The 15,928-nt window shown below is 43.7% G+C and overlaps 1 protein-coding gene across 5 annotated transcripts in view; it reads left to right on the top strand.

Moving 5' to 3' along the window:
* DLG3 (discs large MAGUK scaffold protein 3) overlaps positions 1-15,928 on the top strand; it is a 59,477-nt gene that overhangs the window by 24,792 nt on the left and 18,757 nt on the right. For all 5 annotated transcript variants that reach the window (XM_034950561.3, XM_034950562.3, XM_008973566.4 and 2 more), the window contains one exon: positions 9,486-9,600. In XM_034950561.3, the coding sequence (XP_034806452.1) occupies positions 9,486-9,600 (115 nt within the window). The remainder of the gene's footprint in view (positions 1-9,485; positions 9,601-15,928) is intronic.

A 15,928-nucleotide genomic window follows, 5' to 3' on the forward strand; every position in this document is an offset into this window, starting at 1 on the left:
CCACCTGGCTCAGCCTCCCAAAGTGCTGGGATTACAGGCGTGAGCCACCGCGCCAGCCCATCCATTTCTTTTTAAAATATGAACCATAGTGTGAAGGTTTGTACTCCAAAGGCAACTATAGGAACCTAAACCACAATTCATACTCCTCAAATTCTGTGACTCTCTTCTGAGGCTGTAACTTCACTTCCACCAGAGTTCTGTTATTTTTCACAATTGGTGACTTATTTCTTTGAGCCTCAGGGCAGCTCAGCAATGGCAAATGAGGGCTGTATGAGTTTGAGATTTGAATGTCTGCACTTCCATAAGATGGAAAGAACTTTTTGGGCAGCAGTTGATTTATTTTGAGGTTATAGGCAACTAAAACACGAGCCATTATTCAGCCATGTCTTCCCTACTCAATATTTGTGTGGGAACTCAAGGTCAAGAAGATACAGTTCTCTATTTCACTTTATTTTTATTTGCATCTTCTGATTCTTTCTACCTATCATAATCTGTGTGTTTGAAGTCTGTCATCCAGTTGCTTCCCCAGTGTCATCGTCATTTCTAATTTTTTTTTGAGATGGAGTCTTGCTCTGTTGCCCAGGCTGGAGTGCAGTGGTGTGATCTCAGCTCACTGCAACCTCTCTGCCTCCTGGGTTCAAGCGATTCTCGTGCCTCAGCCTCCTGAGTAGCAGAGATTATAGGTGTGCACCACCACGCCTGGCTAATTTTTGTATTTTTAGTAGAGACAGGGTTTCACCATGTTGGCCAGGCTGGTCTCAAACTCCTCATCTCCAGTGATCCACCCACCTCGGCCTCCCAAATTGCTGGAATTATAGGAGTGAGCCACTGCACCCAGCGTCATTTCTAAATTTGATAGGCAGGATGTTATTTTGTAGCTTTTCCCTTTTATATCTTCATTCAAGTCATTGGTAGTCTATACTATATGCAGAATAAATATCGTCTGTTGCTACCACTTGTTTCCTGTCTCTACAATATTTTCCTGCCTATAATCAAATAGAACCAAATAAACAATACAGGTTGAGAAACTGAGCACCTCTCAGCTTTCCAAATTAATAAAAAATGTCATCTTTAATTTTTGACAATTTTCCTGTCATTAGGGAGGTAGATGGATTTGGAAGCAGAGGCTTAGAGGAGAGACGGACTTGGAAGCTTGGGTGTGTGTCCAGTTCGCAATAGGGAACTTGTAGTTTCAGTCCCCTTTGATGCCTTATTGGGCTGTTAACTATATCTTGAAACCTCTGACATGTTAGTGTTTTGCAGAAGTGGTTCGTGGTTTTGTTGGTCAGTTTTTAGCATGTTTGGGTGGGTGAAAGGAGAAAGTTTGTATTCCTTTTTTTTTTACATTTGTTCCTGAGGAGCCAAAATTTGAGAATCACAGAGTCCAGGTTTGTCCTGTCAGACCTCTATATCCAGTTGGCACATTCAATAAATGTTGACTCAACAGGGGTGCAGATCGCCACACTAAACCTTGAGAAGGAAGCAAAAACCACATCAAGGAGCTTATATTTTAGTAAATGACATCACCACTAATTCTGAGCACTAGATTTTAAAAGGGTGAGGTAGTGGAGGGTTAGGAAACTATGTTGGATGAAGAATGGTTAAGGAAATAACAACATTTAGCCTGGAGAAGACATAACTTTTTTTTTTTTTTTTTGAGACGGAGTCTCCCTCTGTTGCCCAGGCTGGAGTGCAGTGGTGCGATCTCGGCTCACTGCAAGCTCCGCCTCCTGGGTTCACACCATTCTCCTGCCTCAGCCTCCTGAGAAGCTGGGACTACAGGCGCCCGCTACCACGCCCGGCTAATTTTTTGTATTTTCAGTAGAGACGGGGTTTCACTGTGTTAGCCAGGATGATCTCGATCTCCTGACCTCGTGATCCGCCCATCTCGGCTAAGACATAACTTTTTGAGGACATTCTTGAGATCATTCTTCATTATGGCTGATATTATCCCACCTTTTCCATGTCTCCAAGGAAAAAACTCAGATTCTTTGCCTTTGATCCTTTCTCACTCTACATCCAATCAGATGTCAAATTTTCTCCCTTCAAGCCCCAATATATTTCTTTTTTGTCTTTCTCCACTTTTGAAGGATCCAACATATTTCTTGATTCCTGTCTCTTCTTTCTGTCTTCATTGCCCTTATACTATGTCAGGCCTTTATAATTATTGTCTGTAGTAGTAGAGCAGCTTCCCGGTCTCTGTTACCTCTCTCTCTCTGTCCTCCAATTCTGTCTTACACTCCCAGAATAATTTTCCCTCAAACCTAGTTCTAATTGTATTACTTTCCTGTTTAAACACTTAAACGCAGTTCCCATTGCCTAGTAAGAAAAGTGCTATCTCAAGCACTTATAATCTGGCCTGCAACCTACCATTACTTCCCCTTCCCCTGTTTGCACTCTGCCATCTACTCCCATTTTATTCAGTAGCCTTGTTCCAGTCTTTTCCAACTCTTTGACCTTCTTTAAACTATTCCTTCACACTGTTTTGAAGGAAAGAACCCATCATGTTTTATGCTGTTTTAGACACGAAAATTAGGACCAGCTGGCAGAAGGGATGGCACTAAACCAAAAAATTTTCTCGGCTGGGTGCAGTGGCTCACGCCTATAATCCCAACACTTTGGGAGGCCGAGGTGGGTGGATCACTTGAGGCCAGGAGTTTGAGACTAGCCTGGCCAACATGGTGAAACCCCGTCTCTACTAAAAATACAAAAAAATTAGTTGGATGTGGTGGCGGACACCTGTAATCCCAGCTACTCCGGATGCTGAGGCACAAGAATTCCTTGAACCTGGGAGGCGGAGCTTGCAGTGAGCCGAGATCGCACCACTGCACTCCAGCCTGGGTGACAGAACGAGACTCCTGTCTCAAAAAAGAAAAAGAAAAAAAAAAAAGAATTAGAGAGCTTCCCAGTATTGGACATGTTTGAGCAGAGGCTGAAGGGCTAGCTGGTTTGGATGCTGTAAAAGCAGGGGCTTCTTATACTAGGGGCTGTGGAGAATACACAAACATAGAAAGCATGTGCTTCGTCTGTCAAGAAACTTAAATGTAGATATAAGACACTTCACTTATTCTCTCCACAGTAGCCAAAGTGACACACATATCTGATCATGTCCTTCCTTTCCTTAAAATCATTCAATGGCTTCTTTCCATTGAGAAAGAATTTATCTTAGGATAAAAGCAAATAACCTGTCCGGGCGCAGTGGCTCACACCTGTAATCCCAGCACTTTGGGAGGCCGAGGTGGGCAGATCACCTGAAGTCAAGAGTTCAAGACCAGCTTGGCCAACATGGTGAAACCCTGTCTCTACTAAAAATACAAATATTAGCTGGGAGTGGTGGCAGGCGCCTGTAATCCCAGCTACTCGGGAGGCTGAGGCAGGAGAATCGCTTGAACCTAGGAGGTGGAGGTTGCAGTGAGCTGAGATCATGCCATTGCACTCCAGCCTGGGTGACAAGAGCGAAACTCCGTCTCAAAAAAAAAAAAAAAAAAAAAGCAAATAACCTTACCATAGTTTACAAGGCCTTGTATGATCTGACCCCTGCTTACCTCTTAGTCTGATCTCCTGCCAGTATCCCCTTGCTTTCCTGTGTTCCATACATTTTGTACCCTTACATAATGCTGTTCCTTCTGTCTGGAATGCTTTCTTCACCAGCGTCCTTTCCCTGGACTCAGCTTAAATGTCACTTCCTCAGGGAAACCTTTGTTGAACTCCACCCCCCTCCCACAGGTAGGTTAAGTCACCCTATTAGTCTCTCTCTTAGCATTTTCTTCATCACAGTTATCACAATTGTAATTAAATAATTGTTTGTTTTGTAATTGTAATTTCTAGGGACCATTTTGATTACCATTATATTCTCAGCAGCTAGCACAATGCCTGATACACAGTAGACATTCAGTAATTTTTTTTTTTATTTTTTATTTTTAGAGACAGCATCTCACTCTGTCACCTAGGCTGGAGTCCAGAGGTGTGATCATAGCTCACTGCAGCCTCAAACTCCTGACCTCAAGTGATCCTTCTACCTCAGCCTCTCGAGTAGCTAGGACTATAGGTGTGCACCACCATGCCCAGTTAATTTTTGAATTTTTTGTAGAATTGGGGTCTCATTATATTGCCCAGGCTGGTCTTGAACTCCTGGTTTCAAGCAATACTTCTACCTCAGCCTCCCAAAGCATTGGGATTACAGGTGTGAGTCACTGTGCCCAAACTTAGAAAATATTTGAATAAATAAATGAATGAATAAAACTTCTTGGAATGAGGTAGGAAAGATGGTGAAGGATGTAAAGGTTGTTCAGTGTCAGGCAGGGGAGAAATGTTTCAGGAGCAGGGAATAACAGGTAGAACTGAACAAGCTGTATTCAAGGGGTCCAGGCAGGCTAGCTCAAAAGAAGACCTGTGTAATTCAGATGTGGGATAGATAGGCTGGCTGTGATGGGAGGATGGTTGTAGCAGTCCTTGAAAGTTTGGCTGACATAGTAAAAGTAAAATTCTTTAGTGCTCATTGAGTCGTTATAGATACTTGGACAGGGGGGCTACAAATTCAAGCTTTAGGAAAGCTTTTCAAATAAGAATCTAATCTGGATTGAGTTTGTAAAGCCTTGGGGCAGAAGACCAGTTAGGGAGGTACAGCAGTGGCCCAGAGAAGAGATAATAAAATAGTCAAGGGAAAATTAAGACACGAAATCAACAGTACGGCAATGACAATTAAAAGTATAAAGAAATAGATTGAGGAAGCAATTAGGAAGAAACATCAGCAAAATTTGAGGAAACACTGGTTGTATGCAGGGAAAAGGGGGTGTCGTTTACAGTAATGGGGGTTTGGCATGAGGAAAAAAAAGGCTTGGTTTTCAAGTTGGGGGCAGATGTAATGTAGTCAAATTAGGTAGATACTTATAGAGGTAGATATAGTGTCATGTAGGTGGAACAGCGTCTTAACTCATGGTTAAACAGGGCCAGGGAAAGAGGGAGAGAAAGACCTGTGGACTAAGGCCTAACCTGGAGAACCAGCAACTCCACTCACCAAGAGGACACCTTTTCTATTATAATGCAGACAACATTTTAGCTCCTCTGTGTCCATTCCAGAATAAAATCTTTACTTTTGCATAACCAAAAGGCTCATTAAACTGTTTTTCTCCAAACAAAAGATCAATTTGTCCTCAAAGGTAAATTCTGCCTCCACTTCAGAAACAGAAAAAGTGCTGGAAGAGTGGAATAGTAGTTTATCCTTAGTCAGAAAGGTTTCAGAATGTTGGGGTTCAATTTGGTAGTGCTAATCAAAAATTTTAATTTGCATATAATTTGACCCTGCAGTTTCACTTGTAGGAATCTATGCAACAGAAATGCTCAAACAAATATACAGTGCAGGCTGGGCATGGTGGCTCATGCCTGTAATCCTAGCACTTTGGGAGGATTAGGCAGGTGGATTCCTTGAGGTCAGAAGTTCGAGACCAGCCTGGCAACATAGTGAGACCCCCCCATCTCTACAAAAAATAAAATATAAAAAACAAAAAAAAAACCCACAAATACACAATGCAGCATTGATTGTAATATTAAGAATTGTAAACAACTTAAATGTGTATCAATTGAAATATGACTGAATAAATTATGGTCTGTCCATAGTATGGAATCCTATGCAGCTATTAAAATGAAGTCTGTGTACTGACATGGATGATTTTTTGTTTCTTTGTTTGTTTGAGACAGAGTCTTGCTCTGTCACCCAGGCTGGAGTGCAGTGGCGCGATCTCGGCTCACTGCAACCCTCGCCTCCCAGGTTCAAGCGATTCTCCTGCCTCAGCCTCACTAGTAGCTGGGACTACAGGCGTGTTGCCACCACACCTGGCTGATTTTTGCATTTTTGTAGAGACGGGGTTTCACCATGTTGGCCACACTGGTCTTGAACTCCTGACCTCAGATGAGTCACCATGCCTGGCTAACATGGATGAGTTTTCATGATGTATCAGAAAATGAAAAAAGCTTGTGTGTGAATTGTGAGTACATGTATATAAGCCATATATGCATGGAAGTAAGTCTGGAAGGACACATACTAAAAATACCAACAGTGGTATCTTCTGGGGAGTGGGATGGAGAAGTGATACAGAATTTTTAAAAAGTGTAAACTCAGCAGCTTTCTTTGCAGGCACATAAGACTGTGGCATCTTTAGGGCTTTCCTTTCCTGAAGGATTTGCAATTGTATTACCAAGTTTTATTTTTGAGAGCTTATCCACTCTCTGGCCCCACCTTTCTTTTCAGAGACACTGCAGGATCCAATTCTGTAAGTTAAGACCAGCAGCTCCAAACTTTATCAGAATCACACTGATGCTTGTTAAAATGCAGATTCCTGGGCCCCTGCTCAGTAGATTCTGATTCTGTGTATCTGGGATGGGGTGCCAAATCCTGATCTTTTAGAGGCACCCCAACTTGTCAGTGACTGGGGCAAAACCCTTCTTCGGTACTGACTTCTGATTGTGCCCCCTCCCACTTGTTTCTCTGTGATTAGCAACTGGGAAAAAGGAAAGAGGGCGATGACTGGATATCTTTGTGGGTCACAAACAGTTGGGTTCATCTGAATGGGAAAAAACAAAGCAGTTTAGTAGACTTGAGATTTTAGTATACTATTAAGTGTTGCTTCTTTGAAGTGGGCCCTCTGGGTTAGAGGCTGGTCAGATGGGCTTCCTAGGCAGTGACTTTGGCCTAGGAGATGTCCTCCAGCATTGGCTGCGATGGCTGTGTTAGTGACAAATCGGAGGGAAGGAGGGAGCTTGGCGAGTCCTGAAGTCTTAGAATTGAGATGCTTTTTAAGGGAAGCTTTTGTCCTGGGAAAATGATACCTCTAATATTTAAGATGAGGTAGTATCTAAGTCTATTTTAAACAGTTTTTTGTTAGAATGATTTTTCTTTGTTGTAAAAAGTTGTTAATCAGCCGCCTATTGTGGGTTGTTAACATCTCAAAAGGGTGTTTAAAAATAATAAACCCCAATTGCTCCCAACAATTAACCTTGGGAACAAAAGTAAATGTGAATGCTTCTTAACTACCTTTCTAAGCCCTCAGTGAAGCTGGCAGCCATCAGTTAAATAAACCATTAAGTTTATTAGTTTAAGAATGGAAGTGTCAACTTGGACACAGTTTTCTAATTTGCTCCTCATTTACCCAACAATCATTTATTCAAAGGCTGCTCTGCCTAGTAGACTTTAGATAAATCTACAAATAAAAGCCAGAGACTGATGGGCAGCTGGAACTCTAAGGGGATCATCCAAATGGAAAAAAAAGTGAATAAAACACAATTTAATAAACTTGAAATTTTAGCAGCACATGTAAAAACAAAAAGCGTATGCCTTAGAGCAATAGCTTTGTTCTCTTTCTGTAGTCTATTTTAAGTGGGCCCTCTGGCCCAGAATTATCAGCCTTGGATTAGGAGCTTTGAGGAAATGGTGGTTTGGTGGTTGTTTTTTAAAGGATTTTTAAAGAAATGTAGTTACTAAGCAACTGCCATGACCTGCTGCTAAGTTGGAGTTCAGCGGGCAAGTCGATTCCAAAGAAGGGAATATATAAACAAGTTTCAAGAAGGGGAAAACATGGCTTAAAGATAGTTTGGGTGTACTTTTTTTGTTCACAGTTCAATGCATAGTTCTTTCTCTCTCTGACTTATCTTCCCCTAAGAAAGGGCTGCCTGGTCAGAAATCTTTGTCTCACACGGTTCTGCCCATAGCCGGTGAGCTCAGAGGAGGGCCAGAAAGGAACAAATGAGAAACAATCCCCACCCAGTGTAGAGGGCCAAGCCCTGGGGTGGGGCCAGCACCCAGGCGGTCTCCAGAGGTAGACTGGCCTGCTGTTGTGCTCTAGGACAGTCCAGGGCTTAGGTTGGGGCACCTCATTGATATTGATGGGTTGCCGTGTAACCCTCAGAACAGGAACATTGTCCAGCTGTTGTCTCTCTACCCTCCGCCACCCCACCCCCCGCAACGTTTAATGGGTGAGTCAGTGACTTAACTGCTTCCTCCAGGATTTCAGGAACAGGAGTAGGTAATGAGGACAAATCACCATAACACCGGCGTGTGATGAATGAAAGAGCACACAAATTTAACCAGTTGGTTAAACTGATATCACAGTGAACAAAAGAAACTTTGTTGAGAGGAGGTTATTTGCCTCACTCCATTCCTTCCCCTTTAGGCTTTAGCAATTCCCCTTACACCCAGTTGAAGGTCAGTCTGGTTGCTTTGCAGAGGGAAGGGGAGTGTCAGGTGCTGGAACAGGTGTTTTGTTTTCTCCTGTAGAGTCATACGGACTAGGTGGGGATGCTTCTTGCCAGCCCTCTATGGTGCACGAAATTGCTTTTGTGGAATTTTTTCCCCTGGAAGTGTGTTTGTTTTTTAAAGCAGTTTCCCAACCTTCAACCCCTAGTATAAATTTTGACTCGCTGCAAAGTCAGCTTGTCATAGTGAAGTGTGCCTGTTTTCTAGCATTTCCACAGCCTGTGGCCTTAGATATACCCCATTTTATGCGGCAATTATAGGCCTGGAAAATGTGTAATTGTGTGTTTGGTAAGTGTGAATATTGTATTTTAAATGTCCTAGGAGAATGTCACAGCAAAGCAGCCCTATAAAAAGCCTTTTATAATAATTGTACAGCTAGAGTTAATTTTCTTATATCAGGTTTTCTTAAATTCGGCATAAACCTGTATTACATTTCCAGAGTGATAAGGCTGTTTCCAGCTGTTGTGATGGTCTCAATGGGCTATAAGGTTAGGGATGGACTTATGACCTCACTGACTGGATGATTTTGGAGGTGAGAGGTGTCAGCCGACTTCTCGGTTTGGGAGAATTTATGTTTTAATGTATGCTACTGAAGCCAAAGAGGCTATTGGTTAAAAGGGAAATAACTCAGGAGAGCTTTAATTCTCCTCATATGGTTGTTACGGTTGTGAGGTTTGTTTGTTTTTACCTCTGTACTGGGTTCCAATATCACCCCCCTTCACCCCAGCCAAAAAGTCATCCTGAAAAAATTGTCTTCTTGCCTAACAATGATATAATTGACCTCAGGTCCTTTCCAGCCCCTCCGCTCTGCGTCTCAGGGCCATCTGTTCTCTGCAGTCCGCTTTTTGGGAAAGTCTCCTTTCCCATCTGCTCTCCTTGGGCCTTAGTGTCAGCTCTAAAGATTTATAAAGGTTGCACTGGAACCTCTTTCCAGTTGTTATTTTTATAAAGGATCAGTGATATTTTGAGGCAGATAAGAGCTTTGTGCATTTGACCTGCCCAAATGCTACTCCCTTTTCAGGTGCATTCTTTCCTTCTGTTAGTCTGGGGTTGAAGGGAAGTCTGTCTTTCTGTGCTTAGGAGGAGGGACTTTGCTTATCAAAGCAAAGACTGAGTGGGCTGGCTCTGGCTGCTTTTAAGCCAAGGGGCCTTCTGGCTTTTTGGCTGCTGGCATGCAAGCTCAGAGGCGCTCCTTGAGTTCATTCTTTTCCCATCTTTTCCCTTGTTTCCGTGACAGAATACAGTCGCTTTGAATCGAAGATACATGACTTACGAGAACAAATGATGAACAGCAGCATGAGCTCTGGGTCTGGGTCCCTCCGAACAAGTGAAAAGAGGTCCTTGTATGTCAGGTAAGTTGCCCTTCAGAGCACTAGCCCTTGTGCTGGACGAGGAGAGCTCCATGCCAACCCAGCCCTTCTTATTTAACTAGTGGGCTAGGGAGTATGTACTCCCAGTTCTAAAATAACGCTTCTCACTGTATGCTTAGGTTGTGTATTTTATGGTCAGTGTCTCCTCCCTTTTGTGAGCTGGCTTCTTCCTTTTAGCTCATGAATGACTCAGTATGGGAAAATTTCAGTTTGCTCTAATTGTAAAAGACTGTTGGGTGATTGTTGCTAGTCAGCATTCAAATATCAGTCAGATGTTCAAAGTACTTTGCTTGCAATCTGTGCTTTGAGGGGAAACTTGCCACCCCCCCATCCCCTTCCATGTATGCATAATAGACATCAGGATTTGTATCTGAGCATAGCAACTATTGCAGTGTTCTGGTACAGGATCTCTTTTAAGAGACCAAAGAACTGACAGGTTGCTGCATTCTGGATGTTTTATTGTGATTCCATTCCCCCCTCACCACCCGCTGCACTGGTCTGCTGTATCTATGAATCATGGGATGTATAGTGTATGTGCCCTAGGAAGAGGGAGGGGGTGGAGGGAACAGATAGGTAGCATGGAGTATATTGCTGCTGAAAGCTATTCGGAGATATTTCCAAGGTTGAGCTTCTCTGACCCTTGAGGCATAGCATAATACTTTGTCAGGTCAAAGTACAAATCTCCTGGGGAGTTGGAGTGCCAAGTGAATACTGTGGACTCCTCATAGAATTAGGGATAGCTTCCTTCTTCCTGCTTTGGCTTCTTGGCAAAACTCCAAAATCTGGTGCCAAGTACGTTGTATCCTCCAAGGTTAAAGCCCTTAGAGAAAGGTGGTGGGGATTACTCTCCTGAGCCAGAAGTTGCTACAGTATTGTGTTTAATGCTTAGGTGTGGGGTCATATCAAACTCTTGGGCTGAACTTTTTCTAGTGGCCTCTGATACCTGGCTGGGAAGTTGCACTTGCTAGTTGCTTGGCAACGTGACAACTGCTCTGTCCTTGGGGTGTGAGAGGACAATAGTGAAGGGATGTCAACGCTAATTGCAGTTTTTCTCATGGTGCTTGCTTTTCTTTTTCCCCAGTTGGTGGTCCCTGACTCTACCGCAGGGAGTGGAGCTAAAGGAGCCCATCTCTGAGCCTGAAGCCCACTAGAACCCTTCACAATCTTTTCTAATGTGAACCCTCAACTCCACCCCTTGTGTGTTGAAAGCATGTGCTATGCTTACCTCCCGCTGTGAAGGGAGAATGGTAGGAAGGCAGGACTAGTCACTGGTCATTTTTCCAATTCCCTGGAAAAGAAAGTTTTGTTTTCTGTCACTAAAGCCCTTGCTCCCAGTCTGCAGCCTGGATACTGGGGTGCTGATGGGTGAAATCAGAAATGAACTGTCGACCCCCCAAAATAGGTAACGGTTATATGACTTGGTCAGGATTGTTCCGTTCGTGCTTCCAGCCCCCGCAGATGTGGCACTCCAGTGTGCGTGGGAAGCTGCTCTTTAGGCAAGACAGTTTCTTTGGAGAGCTTTATTTTTAGATTTCCCCTCTCCGCCTATCCTGTGTTAGAGTTCTCTCTGCCTGGGCAGGGGGAGTGGGGCATTGGCTCCCGATATGGAGCACTCTTCCCTGGCTCAGGCAAGGGAATTAAAGGGATACATTTAGCTTAACTCTGGGGCGAGGGTGGAGACCATGACTGTGTCTAGTGAATCAGTTTATATAATCTGCCCGTAACCTTCTCTAGATAAATTATCTGTATCCTCTGAGGAAAGTAGATGTGGTTAGGAAAATAGTAACCATTTGCGATCACTAGATTTAATCAGGGGCACTTAATGTCTTATGGCTAAAGCATTGAGCTGAGGCCCTTTGCTAAGCTAACCCCTTTATCAGAACCTGGCTTGCTCTCTTCCCTTTTGTTCCTGATTTTGGCCCTTCACTCTACACTTGGTTCCTTTTCTTCAGCATGTAAACATATTTAAGCTTCTTCCATTCTTAAAAAGAAGAAAATATCCCTTGATACCAATAGTCCCTTAAACTATTGTCTTGTATCCCTTTGCTTACTGCATTTGCCAAATTATTGGCCAGAAAACACTAGCTCCTCAAGATATTAGTAAGTATTGTGTGAAAAATCAGTGGTTTAGTAAGTTGGGCAAATGCAGGCTTAAACAGAGGAAAATGGGGCTCTTTCCTGTGATTAATCTCCAGGAAGGACTGTACTAGGCAGTGTTTCCCCAAAAGATAGAGCATGGGAGCCTTATTTGAGAAACCTATGTCAACATCCAGGTTGGGAAATGTTGGAGTACTTGCTGCTGCTTCAAATCACTTCTCTTTCACTAGCCCGAAAGGAAGCGTGCATCTGCTTTTCAGTGTGGTAGTGTGGCTCTGAGCAGCTCTGGAAAGCTCCAGGGGAGCAGAAACCTGACTCTCTGTCAGGGATCAGTGGGTGACTTCTTAGTCTTCAAATTTAGTGACTGGTTCACTGGTTCTCTGACATTGTTCTGACCTCTTCACCACATTTGTTTCCATGAATTACCTGCTTTCTTCTTTAAAGGCTCTCTTTCTACCCTGCTTACCATTCCTTAATACCTTTCATTAGCTCTGCCCCCCCTAAATGGCAATGTCATTTATTTTCACAGCTTCAAATCCTGCCGTATAAATGACATTCCTGATCTCTTTACTGAACTACAGACCTGCATATCTACTACTTGCTGGACATGTGCATAAATAAAACTGCCCTCTCATCGCCTCAAACAAGCGGCATGTACTTTCCTTATCTAAGTTAATTGCCTCACCCTATCATGTGGAAAAGGGATTAGATTTGTTCTGTCACCCAAGGCAGATCTCTGCTCAACATAAGGAAGGAAGAGCTAATGATTAAAACTGTCTGAAAATGGAATGGACTGCTTCCGGATATAGTAAATTCGATCTTTAGTCACTCAAGGTGTTACAGAAGAGGCTGGGCAACCATTTGCCTGGGTATTGCAGAGGGGGTTGAAACTGAAGCAATAATCTGAACATGATCTGCTCAAAAGCTTTCACTAGTTCCTCAGTGTCTTCAAGATAAAGGGGAACAAACATTTAGGGAACACATTGTTCATCAAGACCTTTGTTATTCTCTTTAAATGGCTTTTAATATCCCTTTAATAATCCTACAGAGTAGATATTATGATTCCCATTTTGCAGATGAGAAAACTGAGACTCCAGTTAGATAGCTAAGAAGTTCCAAAACTGGAACTTGAACTTGGTTGCTCTGACTATAAAGTGTGGTTCTTTCAGTGTTTCCCCAACTTCCTCATAGGAATCAGCTGGAATGCTAGTAAAAATACAGATTCCCAGGCTCCTTTTCTAGTGCTTTGGATTCACCAGGTTTGGGAAAATACATGTGTGGTGTTTTTTTTTTTTTTTTTTTTTTGACGGAGTCTCGCTCTGTTGCCCAGGCTGGAGTGGAGTGCAGTGGCGCGATCTAGGCTCACTACAAGCTCCGCCTCCTGGGTTCACGCCATTCTGCCTCAGCCTCCCGAGTAGCTGGGACTACAGGCGCCTGCCACCACACCCGGCTGATGTTTTGTATTTTTAGTAGAGACAGGGTTTCATCGTGTTAGCCAGGATGGTCTTGATCTCCTGACCTCGTGATCCGCCCACCTCAGCCTTCTAAAGTGCTAGGATTACAGGCATGAGTCACCGCGCCCTGCCCAGGAAAATATATGTTTTTAACAAGCAATCAAGGCTGGGTGTGGCAGCTCACACCAGTAATCCCAGCACTTTGGGAGGCCAAGATAGGAGGATTGCTTGAGCCCAGGAGTTCGAGACCAGTCTGCACAACATAGTGAGCCCCGCTCTTAAAAAGTAAAAAGTTTTTAATTAGCCAGGTGTGGTGGCATGTGTCTGTAGTCCCAGCTACTCAGGGGGCTAAGGCAGGAGGATCACTTGAGCCCAGGAGGTTGAGACTTCAGTAAGCTATGATCATGACACTGTATTCCGTCCTGGGTAACAGAGCAAGACCTTGTCTCTATAAAAAATTATAAAAAATAAACATCACACTTACTTTAGCTCCTACTATGTAGAAAGCAGTAAAACACAAGGCTAAGAATTTGGGCACAGTTGCAGGGTATATTCAAGGAAGCAGCGGGTATGGTCCCTGCCCTCTGGCAGTTCGCCATCTACCCAGAAAAGATTTAAGCGGCAGGTGGTTAAAGTGAGGGAACCCTTTTTCAGTTTGGGTGTCACCTCTGATTATTTTGCTGTCGCTTTCCCTATGACATAATTATTTTGCTTTCCTTCCCCTCCCCTGAGTATCTATCTCCCTTTGGTGTACATGTGTTTGCAAAGCTATTTTGAAGTAAATAACACTCTCTTAGAGCTGCAACAGAGGCTCTAACAGGTGAAACCCTAGGGAGCTGCAGCTGTACTAACCACAGGGGACGTGGGGTTTGTAGAGCAGGGAGCAGGAGGAAGAAGGAACGAGAGCAGTATTTGGAGAATGAAATTTGATTTTAAAGTCATCAGTGACTTATTTGGAAGGACCTTCCTCACACTTCACTATGCTAGAATTATCTCTTAAGTAGATGACCAGGATAAGCACAGCACCTCAGTCTGCCCAGCCTAGGGCTTTTGCTCTGCTGGAGGATTTGCCTTGCCCACTGGAAGAGTCCACAGAAATAAACCTCTCTTGAACTTCTTGCTTAGGGTTGGGATGGGTAGGTGTTTAACTCAGACCATTCTGATGTGAAGGCAGTACAAAGACACTGAGTAAGTTAGAGTTCCAGGGATGACCTTGTTCTATACTTGTATTTAATTTAATTTAATTTAATTTATTGAATGAGTAAAGCAAAGACCCTTGTGCTCCAAAGGTTGCCAAGAGGCTCAAGAGTACAGTTGTAGAAATAGCTTTTGAAAGTCCATTCGGGCTAGCCTGGCTGCATTCTTTGCAGCCATAGGACGGCATTCAGGTAGTTTGGGAGTCCTGGCCTCCTGACTGGCCATCTGCCATCTCAGTCGTCTTAGGAAGGAAATCATGTTAGAGCATCTGTAGTCTTGATTCAAGAAACAATGTCAGACATATTGGCTTGTTCATTAAAGAAGGCTGGAGAATGCTCATTCCTGTCAACAAGCAGACATTAATTGTGCAACTGCTCTGCTTTGCCCAGGGTGGTGCTTGGTGGAGCCTGACTTGGTCTTGCTTGTTAATGAGTTTCAATAGTGGATTAAGATGCCAATGGGGAAATATTGGCAGGCTTCACTATCTGACAGAATTTGGGGGTGGGGATAATATGCATTTTAAAAAGCAACAATAATGTATGTAAGTGTTCAGGGCTACCAGAGGGTGGGGCAGAGCTTCCTGCATCAGTGATTTCTAGAACTGCCTATTCCCAAACACTAGTCCTGGGCTTGCACTCATAATCCCTCAGCTCATCCTATCATCTGCAAGTGCTGTGAGCCCCAAACAGTCGCTCATTGCGGGCTAATTGGTCCTTGAATGCCTCTCCAACATCATAATTGCCATAAGGCCTGACACTTTGAGACAGAGACAAAGGAGGAAGGTGCTCTTAACCTGCTCTCCATGCACCTTTCTTCAAGATACACCAGGGAGGCCCGATCACTCCTTTTGTGTTGTCCCACACTGTGCCTGTCTGAGTGCTCGGGTTTGTGCTGTTAGGCTGCTCTTCAGAGGCTGCTGGAAATTTAATTCTTACTAAGGTCAAGGGCTGATGAGTGACTGTTGCTTTATAACTTTCTGTGCATGCTTTATACAGACTGGGCAAGGGATGGGCTGCTTAGTTGTCAAATAATGTGTGCCCTTTATCCAGTACTTTCTGGCCAAAGGAATAAAGTGATATCTTAGGCCCCAGTTACTATGGGAGGGAACACTCTCAGGGTTAGAAACTAGGGAGTAACTGGGAGGGTCTTCTGTGGACACTCCATCCCCTGTAGCTAGGTCTCACCCACCATTCACAAGGATTCAGAATCCCACATGAAGCATAAGACATGGTCTCAGTTTTCAAAGGGCTTCCACTTTGGCGGTGTAATATGAAACATTAAAAAAACCTTGCAAGAATTAAATAGCAATAAGTAGAAAATATAAAGAAAGGTTGCTGCCAAATGTGGTAGCAAATACAGTATGGATTTAGAAGAATGAAATTTGGAGTGGGCAGGATCACAAAGCTGGGAGAGACTTAGGCTGGGCCTCAGAGGAGTTGCTGAGCTGGGTGAGGGGACTGACGGAGCATCTCAGGCTATAGACAGATGGCTCGAGCCACAGGTAGAGAGGTGGGCACAATACTAGGTTATTTTAGCAGAAGCAACCCCTTGCCTTTGAGGCT

This window comes from Pan paniscus, chromosome X, assembly GCF_029289425.2.
Source record: "Pan paniscus chromosome X, NHGRI_mPanPan1-v2.0_pri, whole genome shotgun sequence".
NCBI classification, from domain to species: domain Eukaryota; kingdom Metazoa; phylum Chordata; class Mammalia; order Primates; family Hominidae; genus Pan; species Pan paniscus.